The sequence below is a fragment of the Oncorhynchus mykiss genome, chromosome 25, assembly GCF_057628025.1.
Source record: "Oncorhynchus mykiss isolate SJ-2025 chromosome 25, ASM5762802v1, whole genome shotgun sequence".
In the NCBI taxonomy this organism is placed as follows: Eukaryota; Metazoa; Chordata; class Actinopteri; order Salmoniformes; family Salmonidae; genus Oncorhynchus; species Oncorhynchus mykiss.
In genome coordinates, this window is record NC_143046.1 from 89,005,649 (window position 1) to 89,020,651 (window position 15,003).

Consider the following 15,003-nt stretch of genomic DNA (forward strand, 5'->3'; position numbering starts at 1 on the left):
TGTATATTAAGAAAGTAGGTACAATTACTGGCTAACAGCAACCCTGTATATTAGGACAGTAGGTACAATTACTGGCTAACAGCAACCCTGTATATTAGGACAGTAGGTACAATTACTGGCTAACAGCAACCCTGTATATTAGAACAGTAGGTACAATTACTGGCTAACAGCAACCCTGTATATTAGAACAGTAGGTACAATTACTGGCTAACAGCAACCCTCTATATTAGAACAGTAGGTACAATTACTGGCTAACAGCAACCCTGTATATTAGAACAGTAGGTACAATTACTGGCTAACAGCAACCCTGTATATTAGGACAGTAGGTACAATTACTGGCTAACAGCAACCCTGTATATTAGGACAGAAGGTACAATTACTGGCTAACAGTAACTCTGTATATTAAGAAAGTAGGTACAATTACTGGCTAACAGCAACCCTGTATATTAGGACAGTAGGTACAATTACTGGCTAACAGCAACCCTGTATATTAGGACAGTAGGTACAATTACTGGCTAACAGCAACCCTGTATATTAGGACAGTAGGTACAATTACTGGCTAACAGCAACCCTGTATATTAGGACAGTAGGTACAATTACTGGCTAACAGCAACCCTGTATATTAGGACAAGACACACCCAGTACAAATAAAGTGTTGAACTAAAACTTGATTGGTTTAGCAAATCTTATTTTTGGAGGATGCATGGCTGTGATTGGTAGTCCAATTGTTATTCCACAGTATCTCATTTCTTTCAGATGCTTCCACTGAGCTGCTGGTGTCCAGTTCTAAGCTGGAGCAAGTGGAGGCTGAGGTACGAGGATTCTTACCATGATAGGAGACGCGTTTCCAACACACAACATTTTAAAGCCTAATCCTGGACTAAAATGTTATTTTAATTAAGATTCTCCGTTGAGTTATGCTTTGAAATCCACCATTTAATAGTGTTTGTGACAGCAGTCCCAAAAGTATATATTTGTAACAGATTCCATGTGTGTTCATTGTTTATCGGCGTCTGATAGTTGTTTATGTACTCTCTCCTGTTTCTCTGTGTTGCAGTATGAGGGTTTTTAAGGATAAAAAATTTTTAAAAAATTAAAAAAAAATTGGGCAAAAGTTTTTAGTTTGTTTTTTGTTGACAACTTCAAAGAGTAGGTCTGATGGTAATTTGTGATGTCATCAGCCTCCCCCCTCGCTTGGGGAACAAAATAGGACCCCCCCCACTATGTCATGTTATACCCGGACCACCTATTTATTAGATAATTAAATCAATATTTAAATGAGGTGAAAAGGGAGACTTGGAGGAGGACTTAGATTATTTTTCTTTTCATCTTGTTTCAGTACGTGCGTTTAAAGAGGATCCATGCCGAGCTGGAGGAGAAGCTGGAGGCCTCAGAGATCCAGAATAAACAGCAGTCAGCTGAGTACAGGACCCTGATGCAACAGAAAGATGTACGGTCTGATACATAGAAACTATATTATTTGTATTTATTTATTTATTTCACCTTTATTTAACCAGGTAGGCCAGTTGAGAACAAGTTCTCATTTACAACTGCGACCTGGCCAAGATAAAGCAAAGCAGTTCGACACATACAACGACACAGAGTTACACATGGAGTAAAACAAACATACAGTCAATAATACAGTATAGTATTATACACTCAATGAAATGTGAAAATGTCATCCTCTTGGAATATGGATGGATAGCTACAGTTTTTCAGAGGGATCGTTTCACAACGTGCTGGTATCTATCTGACATGACTATTTTTTTTGTACCTTTAAACCTGCAAGTTACTGCATGTGTCCGCACTACTTCTAAACTGTGTCGTCGTGTCACCTGTCCAGGTGGAGATCAGTCACCTGAAAGCCCGTCAGAGTGGACTACAGGAAGAGGTTCAGAAACTACAGCACTCTGCTCAATCAGCTACTTCTGACCCTGCCGTACTTCCTGTCACCACCGCCTCCTCCTCCACCACCACCACCTCTTCCTCTTACATGTCCCGCCCCCTGGGGGCCCCCCACCACCAGGGTTTCCATGGCAGCGACGAGATGGACTTCGGTGACGTGATCTGGTCCCAGCAGGAGATTAACCGTCTGTCTACGGAGGTGATGAGGCTGGAGGCTGAGGTGTCCCATTGGAGACGCGTGTCTCAGGTAGGGTGTTTTATTTATTTGCAACATCGTTCATTACGTCGACTATAACACATTTGGGGCCTCCCGGGTGGCGCAGTGGTTAAGGGCGCTGTACTGCAGCACCAGCTGTGCCGTCAGAGTCCCTGGGTTCGCGCCCAGGCTCTGTCGTAACCGGCCGCGACCGGGAGGTCCGTGGGGCGACGCACAATTGGCCTAGCGTCGTCCGGGTTAGGGAGGGCTTGGTCGGTAGGGATGTCCTTGTCTCATCGCGCACCAGCGACTCCTGTGGCGGGCTGGGCGCAGTGTACGCTAGCCAAGGTGGCCAGGTGCACGGTGTTTCCTCCGACACATTGGTGCCAGGCTGGCTTCCGGGTTGGAGGCGCGCTGTGTTAAGAAGCAGTACGGCTGGCTGGGTTGTGTATCGGAGAACGCATGACTTTCAACCTTCGTCTCTCCCGAGCCCGTACGGGAGTTGTAGCGATGAGACAAGATAGTAGCTACTACAACAATTGGATACCACGAAATTGGGGAGAGAAAGGGCTATTTAAAAAAAAAATACAATTAAATAAATTAAATTAAATTAAAAAAAGACTAACACATTTGATATATTACTGTTTTACTGTACGGATTCTTAAGGTTTGTGTAAAATTCCTATTAAAAAAAATCCTTGGTATGAAATTGAGGTTTCTTCTCTAGTAATACATACACGTAAAAACCCACATTTTTTAATTGAGGGATGGAATCATATCTTAATTCTGATATTTCTATTTTTTTTTCAGGCATCCGTAGCCCCAGGGGCAGGAAACGGTGACCAGGGAGAGGTCCTGAAGCTTCAGAGGATCATCAAGGTGGGAGTTTGCATGTGCTTTCTCCTTGGGAGTCTAGGCTGGGTTACTGTAAAACAGGGCTCTCCAACCCTGTTCCTGGAGTGAAACCATCCTGTAGGTTTTCACTCCAACCTTGTTCCCGGAGAGATACCCTCCTGTAGATTTTCACTCCAACCCTGTTCCTGGAGAGAAACCCTCGGATCAGGTACCGCTAGATTAGGGTTTGAGTGAAAATGAACAAGATGGGTTTCTCTCCAGGAACAGGGTTGGAGTTAAAACCAACTGGGGGGTTTCTCTCCAGGAACAGGGTTGGAGTTAAAACCTACAGGAGGGTATCTCGCCAGGAACAGGGTTGGAGAGCCTTGCTGTAGACCTATTTTGCCAACTGTTTATGTAAAAAGGGCTTTATGAATCAAACGTCAAAAAATATTGTTTTAAATCCTGCTTGGACTAAGAGAGACTGATCGTCTCTATTCCTCTTTCTGTGGAACATTCTATATGATTCTATTCTACTGGAACAGGAGCTGCGTGAGGAGATGGGTCGTGAGGTAGATGAGCACCAGCATGAGTTAGCAGCGCTGCAGGACGCTCAGAGACAGAAGATGGCCGACGTCATCCGGCGCCACCGGGACGAGCTGGCAGAGTACGAGGAGAGGATAGAGGAGCTGGAGGAACAGAAACAGACTGGAGGAGAGGAGGAGGAACAGACTGGAGGTGAGGAGGAGGAACAGACTGGGAGGGAGGAACAGGGACAGACTGGGAGGGAGGAACAGGGACAGACTGGGAGGGAGGAACAGGGACAGACTGGGAGGGAGGAACAGGGACAGACTGGGAGGGAGGAACAGGAACAGACTGGGAGGGAGGAACAGGGACAGACTGGGAGGGAGGAACAGACTGGGAGGGAGGAACAGACTGGGAGGGAGGAACAACAGGAACAGACTGGAGGTGAGGAGGAACAGGAGCAGACTGGAGGAGAGGAGGAACAGGAACAGACTGGGAGGGAGGAACAGGAACAGACTGGGAGGGAGGAACAGGAACAGACTGGAGGTGAGGAACAGGAACAGACTGGGAGGGAGGAACAGGAACAGACTGGGAGGGAGGGACAGGGACAGACTGGGAGGGAGGAACAGGGACAGACTGGGAGGGAGGAACAGGGACAGACTGGGAGGGAGGAACAGGGACAGACTGGGAGGGAGGAACAGGGACAGACTGGGAGGGAGGAACAGGGACAAACTGGGAGGGAGGAACAGGGACAGACTGGGAGGGAGGAACAGGGACAGACTGGGAGGGAGGGACAGACTGGGAGGGAGGAACAGGGACAGACTGGGAGGGAGGAACAGGAAACAGGGACAGACTGGGAGGGAGGAACAGGAAACAGGGACAGACTGGGAGGGAGGAACAGGGACAGACTGGGAGGGAGGAACAGGGACAGACGGAGGGAGGAACAGACTGAAATATCACATAAGTATTCAGACCCTTTACTCAGTACTTTGTTGAAGCACCTTTGACAGCGATTACAGTCTCAAGTCTTCTTGGGTATGATGCTACAAGCTTGGCTCACCTGTATTTGGGGAGTTTCCCCCATTCTTCTCTGCAGATCCTCTCAAGCTCTGTCAGGTTGGATGGGGCACGTCGCTGCACAGCTATTTTCAGGTCTTTAGAGATGTTCGATCTGGCTCTGCCACTCAAGGACATTCAGAGACTGACATTCAGAGACTTGTCCCGAAGCAACTCTTGCGTTATCTTGGCTGTGTGCTTAGGGTCGTTGTCCTATTTGAAGGTGAACCTTCCCCCCAGTCTGAGGTCCTGAGTGCTCTGGAGCAGGTTTTCATCAAGGATCTCTCTGTAGTTTTCTCCGTTCATCTTTCCCTTGATCCTGACTAGTCTCCCAGTCCCTGCCTCTGAAAAACATCCCCACAGCATGATGCTACCACCACCAGGCTTCACCGTAGGGATGGTGCCAGGTTTCCTCCAGACTTGACGCTTGGCATTCAGGCCAAAGAGTTCAATTTTTGTTTCATCAGGCCAGAGAATCTTGTTTCTCATGGTCTGAGAGTCCTTTAGGTGCCTTTTGACAAACTCCAAGTGGGCCGTCATGTGCCTTTTTACTTAGAAGTGGCTTCCATCTGGCCACTCTACCATAAAGACCTGATTGGTGGAGTGCTGCAGAGATGGTTGTCCTTCTGGAAGGTTCTCCCATCGCCACAGATGAACTCTGGAGCTCTGTCAGAGTGACCATCGCCACCTCCCTGACCAAGGCCCTTCTCCTCAGATTGCTCAGTTTGGCCGGGCATCCAGCTCTAGGAAGAATCAGTGGTTCCAAACTTCTTCCATTTAAGAACGATGGAGGCCAGTGTGTTCTTGGTGACCTTCTATGCTACAGAAATGTTTTGGTGCCCTTCCCCAGATCTGTGCCTCGACACAATCCTGTCTCGGAGCTCTACGGACAATTACTTTTACAATTACAATTAAACCTCATGGCTCGGTTTTTGCTCTGACATGTACTGTCAATTGTGGGACCTTATATAGACAGGTGTGTGCCTTTCCAAATCATGTCCAATCAATTGAATTTACCACAGCTGGCCTCCAATCAAGTTGTAGAAACATCTCAAGGATGATCAATGGAATCAGGATGGACCTTTGCTATGCTCTCATAGCAAAGGATCTGAATACATTTATGTAAATAATATTTCTAAAAACCTGTTTTTACTTTGTCATTATGGGGTATTGTGATGTCGCTATGGGGTATTGTGATGTCACTATGGGGTATTGTGATGTCACTATGGGGTATTGTGATGTCACTATGGGGTATTGTGATGTCACTATGGGGTATTGTGATGTCACTATGGGGTATTGTGATGTCACTATGGGGTATTGTGATGTCATTATGGGGTATTGTGATGTCATTATGGGGTATTGTGATGTCATTATGGGGTATTGTGATGTCACTATGGGGTATTGTGATGTCATTATGGGGTATTGTGTGTAGATTGATAAAAACATGTATTTAATACATTTTAGAATAAGGCTGTAACGTAACAAAATGTTGACAAAGGGAAGAGTCTCAATACTCTCCCAATGCACTGTACCTGTGACTGATTTCTCCACCCTGACCTAAGACTCTCACACATTTCCCTTACGTGTTACCCTCTGTATCCAAACCCTTCCAGCTACTAGTTCAGCCACAGCCAACGCTCTTCAGGAGTCCTCCATGCTCTCAGACCTCCAGAACACTATCCAGTCCCTACAGGAGGCAGCGGAGGAGCGGCTGAAGGAGGAGCAGGATGAGCAGCTGAAGGAGCTGACGGCTAATCTGGAGGAGGCAGGGAAGAGACAGGCCACGCTGCAGCAGGAGAAAGAGGAGGCGCAGGCAGAGAACGCTGAGCTGCTGCAGAACTACACTCGGCTGCAGACGTCTGTCACAGAGCTCCAGTCACGTGTCCAGGAACAGGAGGGGAAAGCCCGGAACAAGGCTCAGCTAGACCAGGAGATACAGGGGCTGAGGAATGCTCTCGCAGGTACAGTCTCAGTATTTATTCCCCCCAAAAATGATTGAACATTTATTTACAACAGGTAAGATATATTGTGAGACTTAGGTCTCATTTACAAATGTATAATACAATATAAATATACACAAGGTAGAGTGAGGGTAAACTGAAATTCAGATTTTCCGTTCAGGTTACTGATTGAATTGAAAGGAAAGGGAATTGATTCTATCCCTTGAGTGGGTTTTAGTTATTTGTCAAAAGCTCAAGTTAACTCCAACTTCTTTTTTTTGGTCCTCTTTTTCAAGGTGCAGAGAAGGAGATCTCAAGGCTGAAGAGTCTTCAGGTATCTATCACATAATGTATTTACAATGTGGTTGAAATCTGTAGTTTATTCTGTGATCGTTCCTGCTTTAAATGTATGTGTTGATTGTTTGGATCAGAGTGAAACAAAGATGGAGGTGGAACACGCTGACATTCTAGAACTCAACACTGTCATCGGGACGTTGAGGAAGGAGAAGGTGGGCGTTTGTTTACTCTCTAGTTATCTAATACTGAGTAATGATAACTAGGCTCTATACACAGAGTACCAGTACTGAGTAATGATAACTAGGCTCTATACACAGAGTACCAGTACTGAGTAATGATAACTAGGCTATATACACAGAGTACCAGTACTGAGTAATGATAACTAGGCTCTATACACAGAGTACCAGTACTGAGTAATGATAACTAGGCTCTATACACAGAGTACCAGTACTGAGTAATGATAACTAGGCTCTATACACAGAGTACCAGTACTGAGTAATGATAACTAGGCTCTATACACAGAGTACCAGTACTGAGTAATGATAACTAGGTTATATACACAGGGTACCAGTACTGAGTAATGATAACTAGGCTCTATACACAGAGTATCAGTACTGAGTAATGATAACTAGGTTATATACACAGGGTACCAGTACTGAGTAATGATAACTAGGCTATATACACAGGGTACCAGTACTGAGTCAATGATAACTAGGCTATATACACAGGGTACCAGTACTGAGTAATGATAACTAGGCTCTATACACAGAGTACCAGTACTGAGTAATGATAACTAGGCTATATCCACAGAGTACCAGTACTGAGTAATGATAACTAGGCTCTATACACAGAGTACCAGTACTGAGTAATGATAACTAGGTTATATACACAGAGTACCAGTACTGAGTAATGATAACTAGGCTATATACACAGAGTACCAGTACTGAGTAATGATAACTAGGTTATATACACAGAGTACCAGTACTGAGTAATGATAACTAGGCTATATACACAGGGTACCAGTACTGAGTAATGATAACTAGGTTATATACACAGAGTACCAGTACTGAGTAATGATAACTAGGCTATATACACAGAGTACCAGTACTGAGTAATGATAACTAGGCTCTATACACAGAGTACCAGTACTGAGTAATGATAACTAGGCTCTATACACAGAGTACCAGTACTGAGTAATGATAACTAGGCTCTATACACAGAGTACCAGTACTGAGTAATGATAACTAGGCTCTATACACAGAGTACCAGTACTGAGTAATGATAACTAGGTTATATACACAGGGTACCAGTACTGAGTAATGATAACTAGGCTCTATACACAGAGTATCAGTACTGAGTAATGATAACTAGGTTATATACACAGGGTACCAGTACTGAGTAATGATAACTAGGCTATATACACAGGGTACCAGTACTGAGTCAATGATAACTAGGCTATATACACAGGGTACCAGTACTGAGTAATGATAACTAGGCTCTATACACAGAGTACCAGTACTGAGTAATGATAACTAGGCTATATCCACAGAGTACCAGTACTGAGTAATGATAACTAGGCTCTATACACAGAGTACCAGTACTGAGTAATGATAACTAGGTTATATACACAGGGTACCAGTACTGAGTAATGATAACTAGGCTATATACACAGGGTACCAGTACTGAGTAATGATAACTAGGCTCTATACACAGGGTACCAGTACTGAGTAATGATAACTAGGCTCTATACACAGAGTACCAGTACTGAGTAATGATAACTAGGCTATATACACAGGGTACCAGTACTGAGTAATGATAACTAGGCTCTATACACAGAGTACCAGTACTGAGTCAATGAGTAATGATAACTAGGCTATATACACAGGGTACCAGTACTGAGTAATGATAACTAGGCTCTATACACAGAGTACCAGTACTGAGTCAATGAGTAATGATAACTAGGCTCTATACACAGAGTACCAGTACTGAGTAATGATAACTAGGCTATATACACAGGGTACCAGTACTGAGTAATGATAACTAGGCTATATACACAGGGTACCAGTACTGAGTAATGATAACTAGGCTCTATACACAGAGTACCAGTACTGAGTAATGATAACTAGGCTATATACACAGGGTACCAGTACTGAGTAATGATAACTAGGCTATATACACAGAGTACCAGTACTGAGTAATGATAACTAGGCTATATACACAGAGTACCAGTACTGAGTCAATGAGTAATGATAACTAGGCTATATACACAGGGTACCAGTACTGAGTAATGATAACTAGGCTCTATACACAGGGTACCAGTACTGAGTAATGATAACTAGGCTATATACACAGGGTACCAGTACTGAGTAATGATAACTAGGCTATATACACAGGGTACCAGTAATGATAACTAGGCTATATACACAGGGTACCAGTACTGAGTAATGATAACTAGGCTATATACACAGGGTACCAGTACTGAGTCAATGATAACTAGGCTCTATACACAGAGTACCAGTACTGAGTAATGATAACTAGGCTATATACACAGAGTACCAGTACTGAGTAATGATAACTAGGTTATATACACAGGATACCAGTACTGAGTAATGATAACTAGGCTATATACACAGGGTACCAGTACTGAGTAATGAAAACTAGGCTATATACACAGGGTACCAGTAATGATAACTAGGCTATATACACAGGATACCAGTACTGAGTCAATGTACAGGAGTATGCAATAATTGAGGTAGATAGGTACATATAACTAGGAATAAAGTGTTAGATTGTAATCAGTTGCCTCAGAGAGGGTGAGGGCCCTGAGAAGGGTTTTCTACATTGCCGTTTGCTGTTCGATGAGAGTTATTTTCAGTTGAAATATTTAATTATTGTTGACAATTTTTATTTTATTTTTATATATTTATTTTTTCTTCCTCAGCGGAATCTACAGGAGAGGCTTGCCAGGGCCGAGGAGAGAGTGGAGTCAGACAGCCTTGATGGAGGGGAGTCCTCCCCATCCGCCACAGAGCAGCTATCAGGGCTGAGGGCAGAGCTAGAGAAGAGCGAGCAGTCGTTGATCGAGATCCAGGAGGAACGAGATACCCTCCTCAACGAGCTGGAAGAACTGGACCGACAGAACCAACAGGCTACACAGGTCTGGTTGGCATTTGTGCAGACTACACTGTGGGGTTTGCTTGTTTGTTTTTTTAACAGGGAAATGGGTCATTTCATTGTGAATTTATTTAAAGACGAGGTTTACGTGATCAGATTATGGTTTGTCACTCACATTTGTGTTATGCCGTACAAACAAGTCTCCAAAGTTTATATTAGTCAGACGCGCGGCAAAGTAACACGACTGAGACAAGGTTATGCTGTTTCATTGTGTTGCGTCTCCACGTTACAGCATGTCATCTCGGTGAAGGAGCAGCTCTCCGTTCAGCTGAAGGAATCTGAAGCTGTTGTGGCTCGGCTCCAATCAGAGCTCAGTACCACCGCCGACCAGAGGGCGGCGCTGCAGCAAGAGCTAAAGGCCCAGCAGGAGAAACTGAGCCACAGTGCCTTCACTCTCAACGACCTACACATGGGCAAGCAGCAGCTGGAGGACACCGTTAAGGAGCTGAGAGACAAACTTGGACGGGCAACAGAGATGGGCAAAGAGGCACGCAGGGAGACCCAGGAGTTCCAGAGAACCATACAGGAGAGGGAGGAGCAGCTGTCGGCTGCCCGGGCAGAGCTGTGTGAGGCTGGGGAGAGAGGGAGAGAATCCGGGGCGTCCATAGAGCAGCTGGAAGTGCTCAGGAGAGAACTGGCAGAGATGAGGAGCTCCCAGGAGAAGATGATGTCAGAAGACTACGAGATGAAGATGGAGAAGCAGAGGCTGAAGACTGAGGCTGAGCAGGCCCAGGGGAGGATAGAGGAGCTGGCCAGGCAGGTCAGGGAGGTCCAGGCTGCTCTCACCAGGACCGTCCTGGAGAAGGACACTCGTATCAAGGCTCTGAAGCTGGAGAAGAGCCAGCTGGAAGGGGAACTGGGCCAGGCAGAGAAGGGGCTACAGGAACAGACCAGGCAGTACCAGCAGACCATCGAGGAGCTGACCGCTGCCCGCTCCATGGACGCCTCGGCACTACAGGTCCACTGTTGTTTTAATACATTTATCTATCTTCATTTAATTTTTCTAGATATATTCAAACTATTTTCTGATGTTATTGAACAGAGAGAGATGGATGTTAGTGGGCAGGTACAGAGAGAGGTTATGTCAAAGTCCCGTAGGCTGGATTTGAACATATGCAGACTTTCTATGCCAGGGGTGTCGAACTCATTTCGTAGAGGGACTAGTGTCCGCAGGTTTTTTTTTTTTGGGGGGGGGGGGGGTCCTTTCAATTAGGACCTAGACAACCAAGTGAGTGGAGTTCCTAACTCATTTGTGACCTTATTTCATCAATCAAGAACAAGGGCGGGGCAATAATCCGCTGACGCTCGGCCGTCCGTGGAAGGAGTTTGACCCATGTGTGCCGGAGACTGCTGCATTAGGATGCTGTTAGACCAGCCAGGACACTTAGTATCTTCATTTATCATTAGGATGCTGTTAGACCAGCCAGGACACTTAGTATCTTCATTTATCATTAGGATGCTGTTAGACCAGCCAGGACACTTAGTATCTTCATTTATCATTAGGATGCTGTTAGACCAGCCAGGACACTTAGTATCTTCATTTATCATTAGGATACTGTTACCCCAGCCAGGACACTTAGTATCTTCATTTATCATTAGGATGCTGTTAGACCAGCCAGGACACTTAGTATCTTCATTTATCATTAGGATGCTGTTAGACCAGCCAGGACACTTAGTATCTTCATTTATCATTAGGATACTGTTAGACCAGCCAGGACACTTAGTATCTTCATTTATCATTAGGATACTGTTACCCTAGCCAGGACACTTAGTATCTTCATTTATCATTAGGATGCTGTTAGACCAGCCAGGACACTTAGTATCTTCATTTATCATTAGGATACTATTACCCCAGCCAGGACACTTAGTATCTTCATTCATCATTTGGGGTGGCAAGGTAGCTAGCTAGTGGTTAGAGCGTTGGGACAGTAACCGAAAGGTTGCTGAATCGAATCCCCGAACTGACAAGGTAAAAATCTGTCGTTCTGACCCTGAACAAGAAAGTTAACCCTCTGTTCCCCGGTAGGCCGTCATTGTAAATACGAATTTGTTCTTAACTGACTTGCGATGTTAAATAACATTTTTTTTAAATTATTATAATTTTAAAAAATCATTAGGATACTGTTAGACCAGCCAGGACACTTAATATCTTGTATCTATCTTCATAGTCATATTTATGTCTTCATAGTCATATCTGTCTTCATTTCATATGAATCTGTCTTCATTTCATATTAATCTGTCTTCATTTCATATTAATCTGTCTTCATTTCATATTAATCTGTCTTCATTTCATATTTATCTGTCTTCATTTCATATTTATCTCTCTTAATTATCATATTTATCTGTCTACATTATCATATTTATCTCTTCATTATCATATTTATCTCTCTTAATTATCATATTTATCTGTCTACATTATCATATTTCTCTCTTAATTATCATATTTATCTGTCTACATTATCGTATTTATCTCTCTTAATTATCATATTTATCTGTCTACATTATCATATTTATCTGTCTACATTATCATATTTATCTCCATTATCATATTTATCTCCATTATCATATTTATCTCTCTTAATTATCATATTTATCTGTCTACATTATCGTATTTATCTGTCTACATTATCATATTTATCTCTCCATTATCATATTTATCTCTCTTCATTATCATATTTATCTCTCTTCATTATCATATTTATCTCTCTTCATTATCATATTTATCGCTCCATTATCATATTTATCTGTCTACATTATCATATTTATCTGTCTACATTATCATATATATCTCTTAATTATCATATTTATCCGTCTTCATTATAATATTTATCTGTCTTCATTATCATATTTATCTGTCTAAATTATCATATTTATCTCTCTTCATTATCATATTTATCTCTCTTCATTATCATATTTATCTCTCTTAATTATCATATTTATCTGTCTTCATTATCATATTTATGTCTACATTATCATATTTATCTGTCTTCATAATCATATTTATCTGTCTTCATTATCATATTTATCTGTCTTCATAATCATATTTTTCTAGAAAGTTGTTTTTATCTTTCTCACTTTGTTTATTATTTTAATTTAATTTGTTAAGCGTTGACTTTGAACCAAATGTTTTGTTTTAAAGTGCTATATAAATAAAGTTTGATTTAATTGCTTGCAGACGGAGCATGAGCGGACAGTGAGGCTGAACCAGGAGAAGGATCTGGAGATATCCCAGCTTAAAAGAGACGTGGAGCAGATGTCCTCCGACCACAGAGACACCAACGAGATGCTGTCCATCACCGTGGCCGGACAGAAACAGCTGTCCGACCTCCTCCAGGTCAGCTGACATACCATAGAGTTTGATAGAGGACTCATCTTTTGTCTTATAACGGGTATATATATCCATGAGTCCTTTTATCTAACTCTGTGACAGACCTTTCTGACATTTTAAAGGGGCAATCTGCAGTTAAAAACAACAACTACAAAGCGGTCACGCCCGCCACCTTTCGGGGTATTAAGGATAGATATGGCTGCCGAAATGTAATGACTCTCATAATTCGTAGACAAAGCTATGGATACGAGGACTTTGTTGACAAGATCAACATGATAACTGTAACCATGTGTTGGAGCTATACAGCGTTTGTTTACAATTACCTTGTTTACAAACAATGGAGTGAAACGTTTGCCGTTCCGATGGGGTTAGACAGTTGAACGAAGCTCATGAGACATTTATAAGTTATATATATATATATATATATATATATATATATATATATATATATATATATATATATATATATATATAGTTTTTTATAATCAATGCCTATGTATCATTAAATTATAAGTCCAAAAAATGCATGTAGGAATTGCAGATTGCACCTTTTAATTTTTTTTTATTTTTATGATTCTAAATGTGAATCTCCAGGAGAAGGACTCCTTCACGGAGAGTCTGAGAGCCAACATGGCCGCCACCCAGAGGGAGCTGGAGGCCGGGGTCCAGGCAGCCACCCAGGAGGCTGAGACCCTGAGAGGAGCTCTGGAGGAGAAGGACAAGCAGCTGGGAGGCATGAAGGAAGACAACAGCCACCTGAAGGTAGGTCTACAATATGTATGCCATGGGTAACGTGCAATATATCTGTTATGCTATTCATTATGGTTTATTTGGATAGTGACAAGTACACGTTGAGACACATGTTGAGTGTGTAATGTACAGTGTCTATTTTGTATACAGCAGTACTGTGTGCCTAAGTTACTTTTCCCCCTTGGGGAAATTAAAGTTCATCCTCACCTCCGCTCTTACCCTTCTCACTGAACTACCCGGCCTGTCGTGACTGAACTACCCGGCCTGTCGTGACTGAACTACCCGGCCTGTTGTGACTGATCCACCTACCCGGCCTGTCGTGACTGATCCACCTACCCGGCCTGTCATGACTGATCCACCTACCCGGCCTGTCATGACTGATCCACCTACCCGGCCTGTCATGACTGATCTACCCGGCCTGTCGTGACTGATCCACCTACCCGGCCTGTCGTGACTGATCCACCTACCCGGCCTGTCGTGACTGATCCACCTACCCGGCCTGTCGTGACTGATCCACCTACCCGGCCTGTCGTGACTGATCCACCTACCCGGCCTGTCGTGACTGATCCACCTACCCGGCCTGTCGTGACTGATCCACCTACCCGGCCTGTCGTGACTGATCCACCTACCCGGCCTGTCGTGACTGATCCACCTACCCGGCCTGTCGTGACTGATCCACCTACCCGGCCTGTCGTGACTGATCTACCCGGCCTGTCGTGACTGATCCACCTACCCGGCCTGTCCTGACTGATCTACCCGGCCTGTCGTGACTGATCCACCTACCCGGCCTGTCGTGACTGATCCACCTACCCGGCCTGTCCTGACTGATCTACCCGGCCTGTCGTGACTGATCCACCTACCCGGCCTGTCCTGACTGATCTACCCGGCCTGTCGTGACTGATCCACCTACCCGGCCTGTCCTGACTGATCTACCCGGCCTGTCGTGACTGATCCACCTACCCGGCCTGTCCTGACTGATCTACCCGGCCTGTCGTGACT

General features: G+C 43.9%; 1 protein-coding gene across 1 annotated transcript in view; it reads left to right on the top strand.

Moving 5' to 3' along the window:
• Window positions 1–15,003, top strand: part of trip11 (thyroid hormone receptor interactor 11) — a 58,467-nt gene that overhangs the window by 13,829 nt on the left and 29,635 nt on the right. The window contains exons 2-13 of the mRNA XM_036962313.2: window positions 757–812; window positions 1,340–1,450; window positions 1,844–2,152; window positions 2,911–2,979; window positions 3,480–3,672; window positions 6,129–6,476; window positions 6,752–6,789; window positions 6,887–6,964; window positions 9,694–9,909; window positions 10,159–10,884; window positions 13,102–13,260; window positions 13,849–14,016. Coding sequence (XP_036818208.1) covers window positions 757–812; window positions 1,340–1,450; window positions 1,844–2,152; window positions 2,911–2,979; window positions 3,480–3,672; window positions 6,129–6,476; window positions 6,752–6,789; window positions 6,887–6,964; window positions 9,694–9,909; window positions 10,159–10,884; window positions 13,102–13,260; window positions 13,849–14,016 — 2,471 coding nt within the window. The remainder of the gene's footprint in view (window positions 1–756; window positions 813–1,339; window positions 1,451–1,843; window positions 2,153–2,910; window positions 2,980–3,479; window positions 3,673–6,128; window positions 6,477–6,751; window positions 6,790–6,886; window positions 6,965–9,693; window positions 9,910–10,158; window positions 10,885–13,101; window positions 13,261–13,848; window positions 14,017–15,003) is intronic.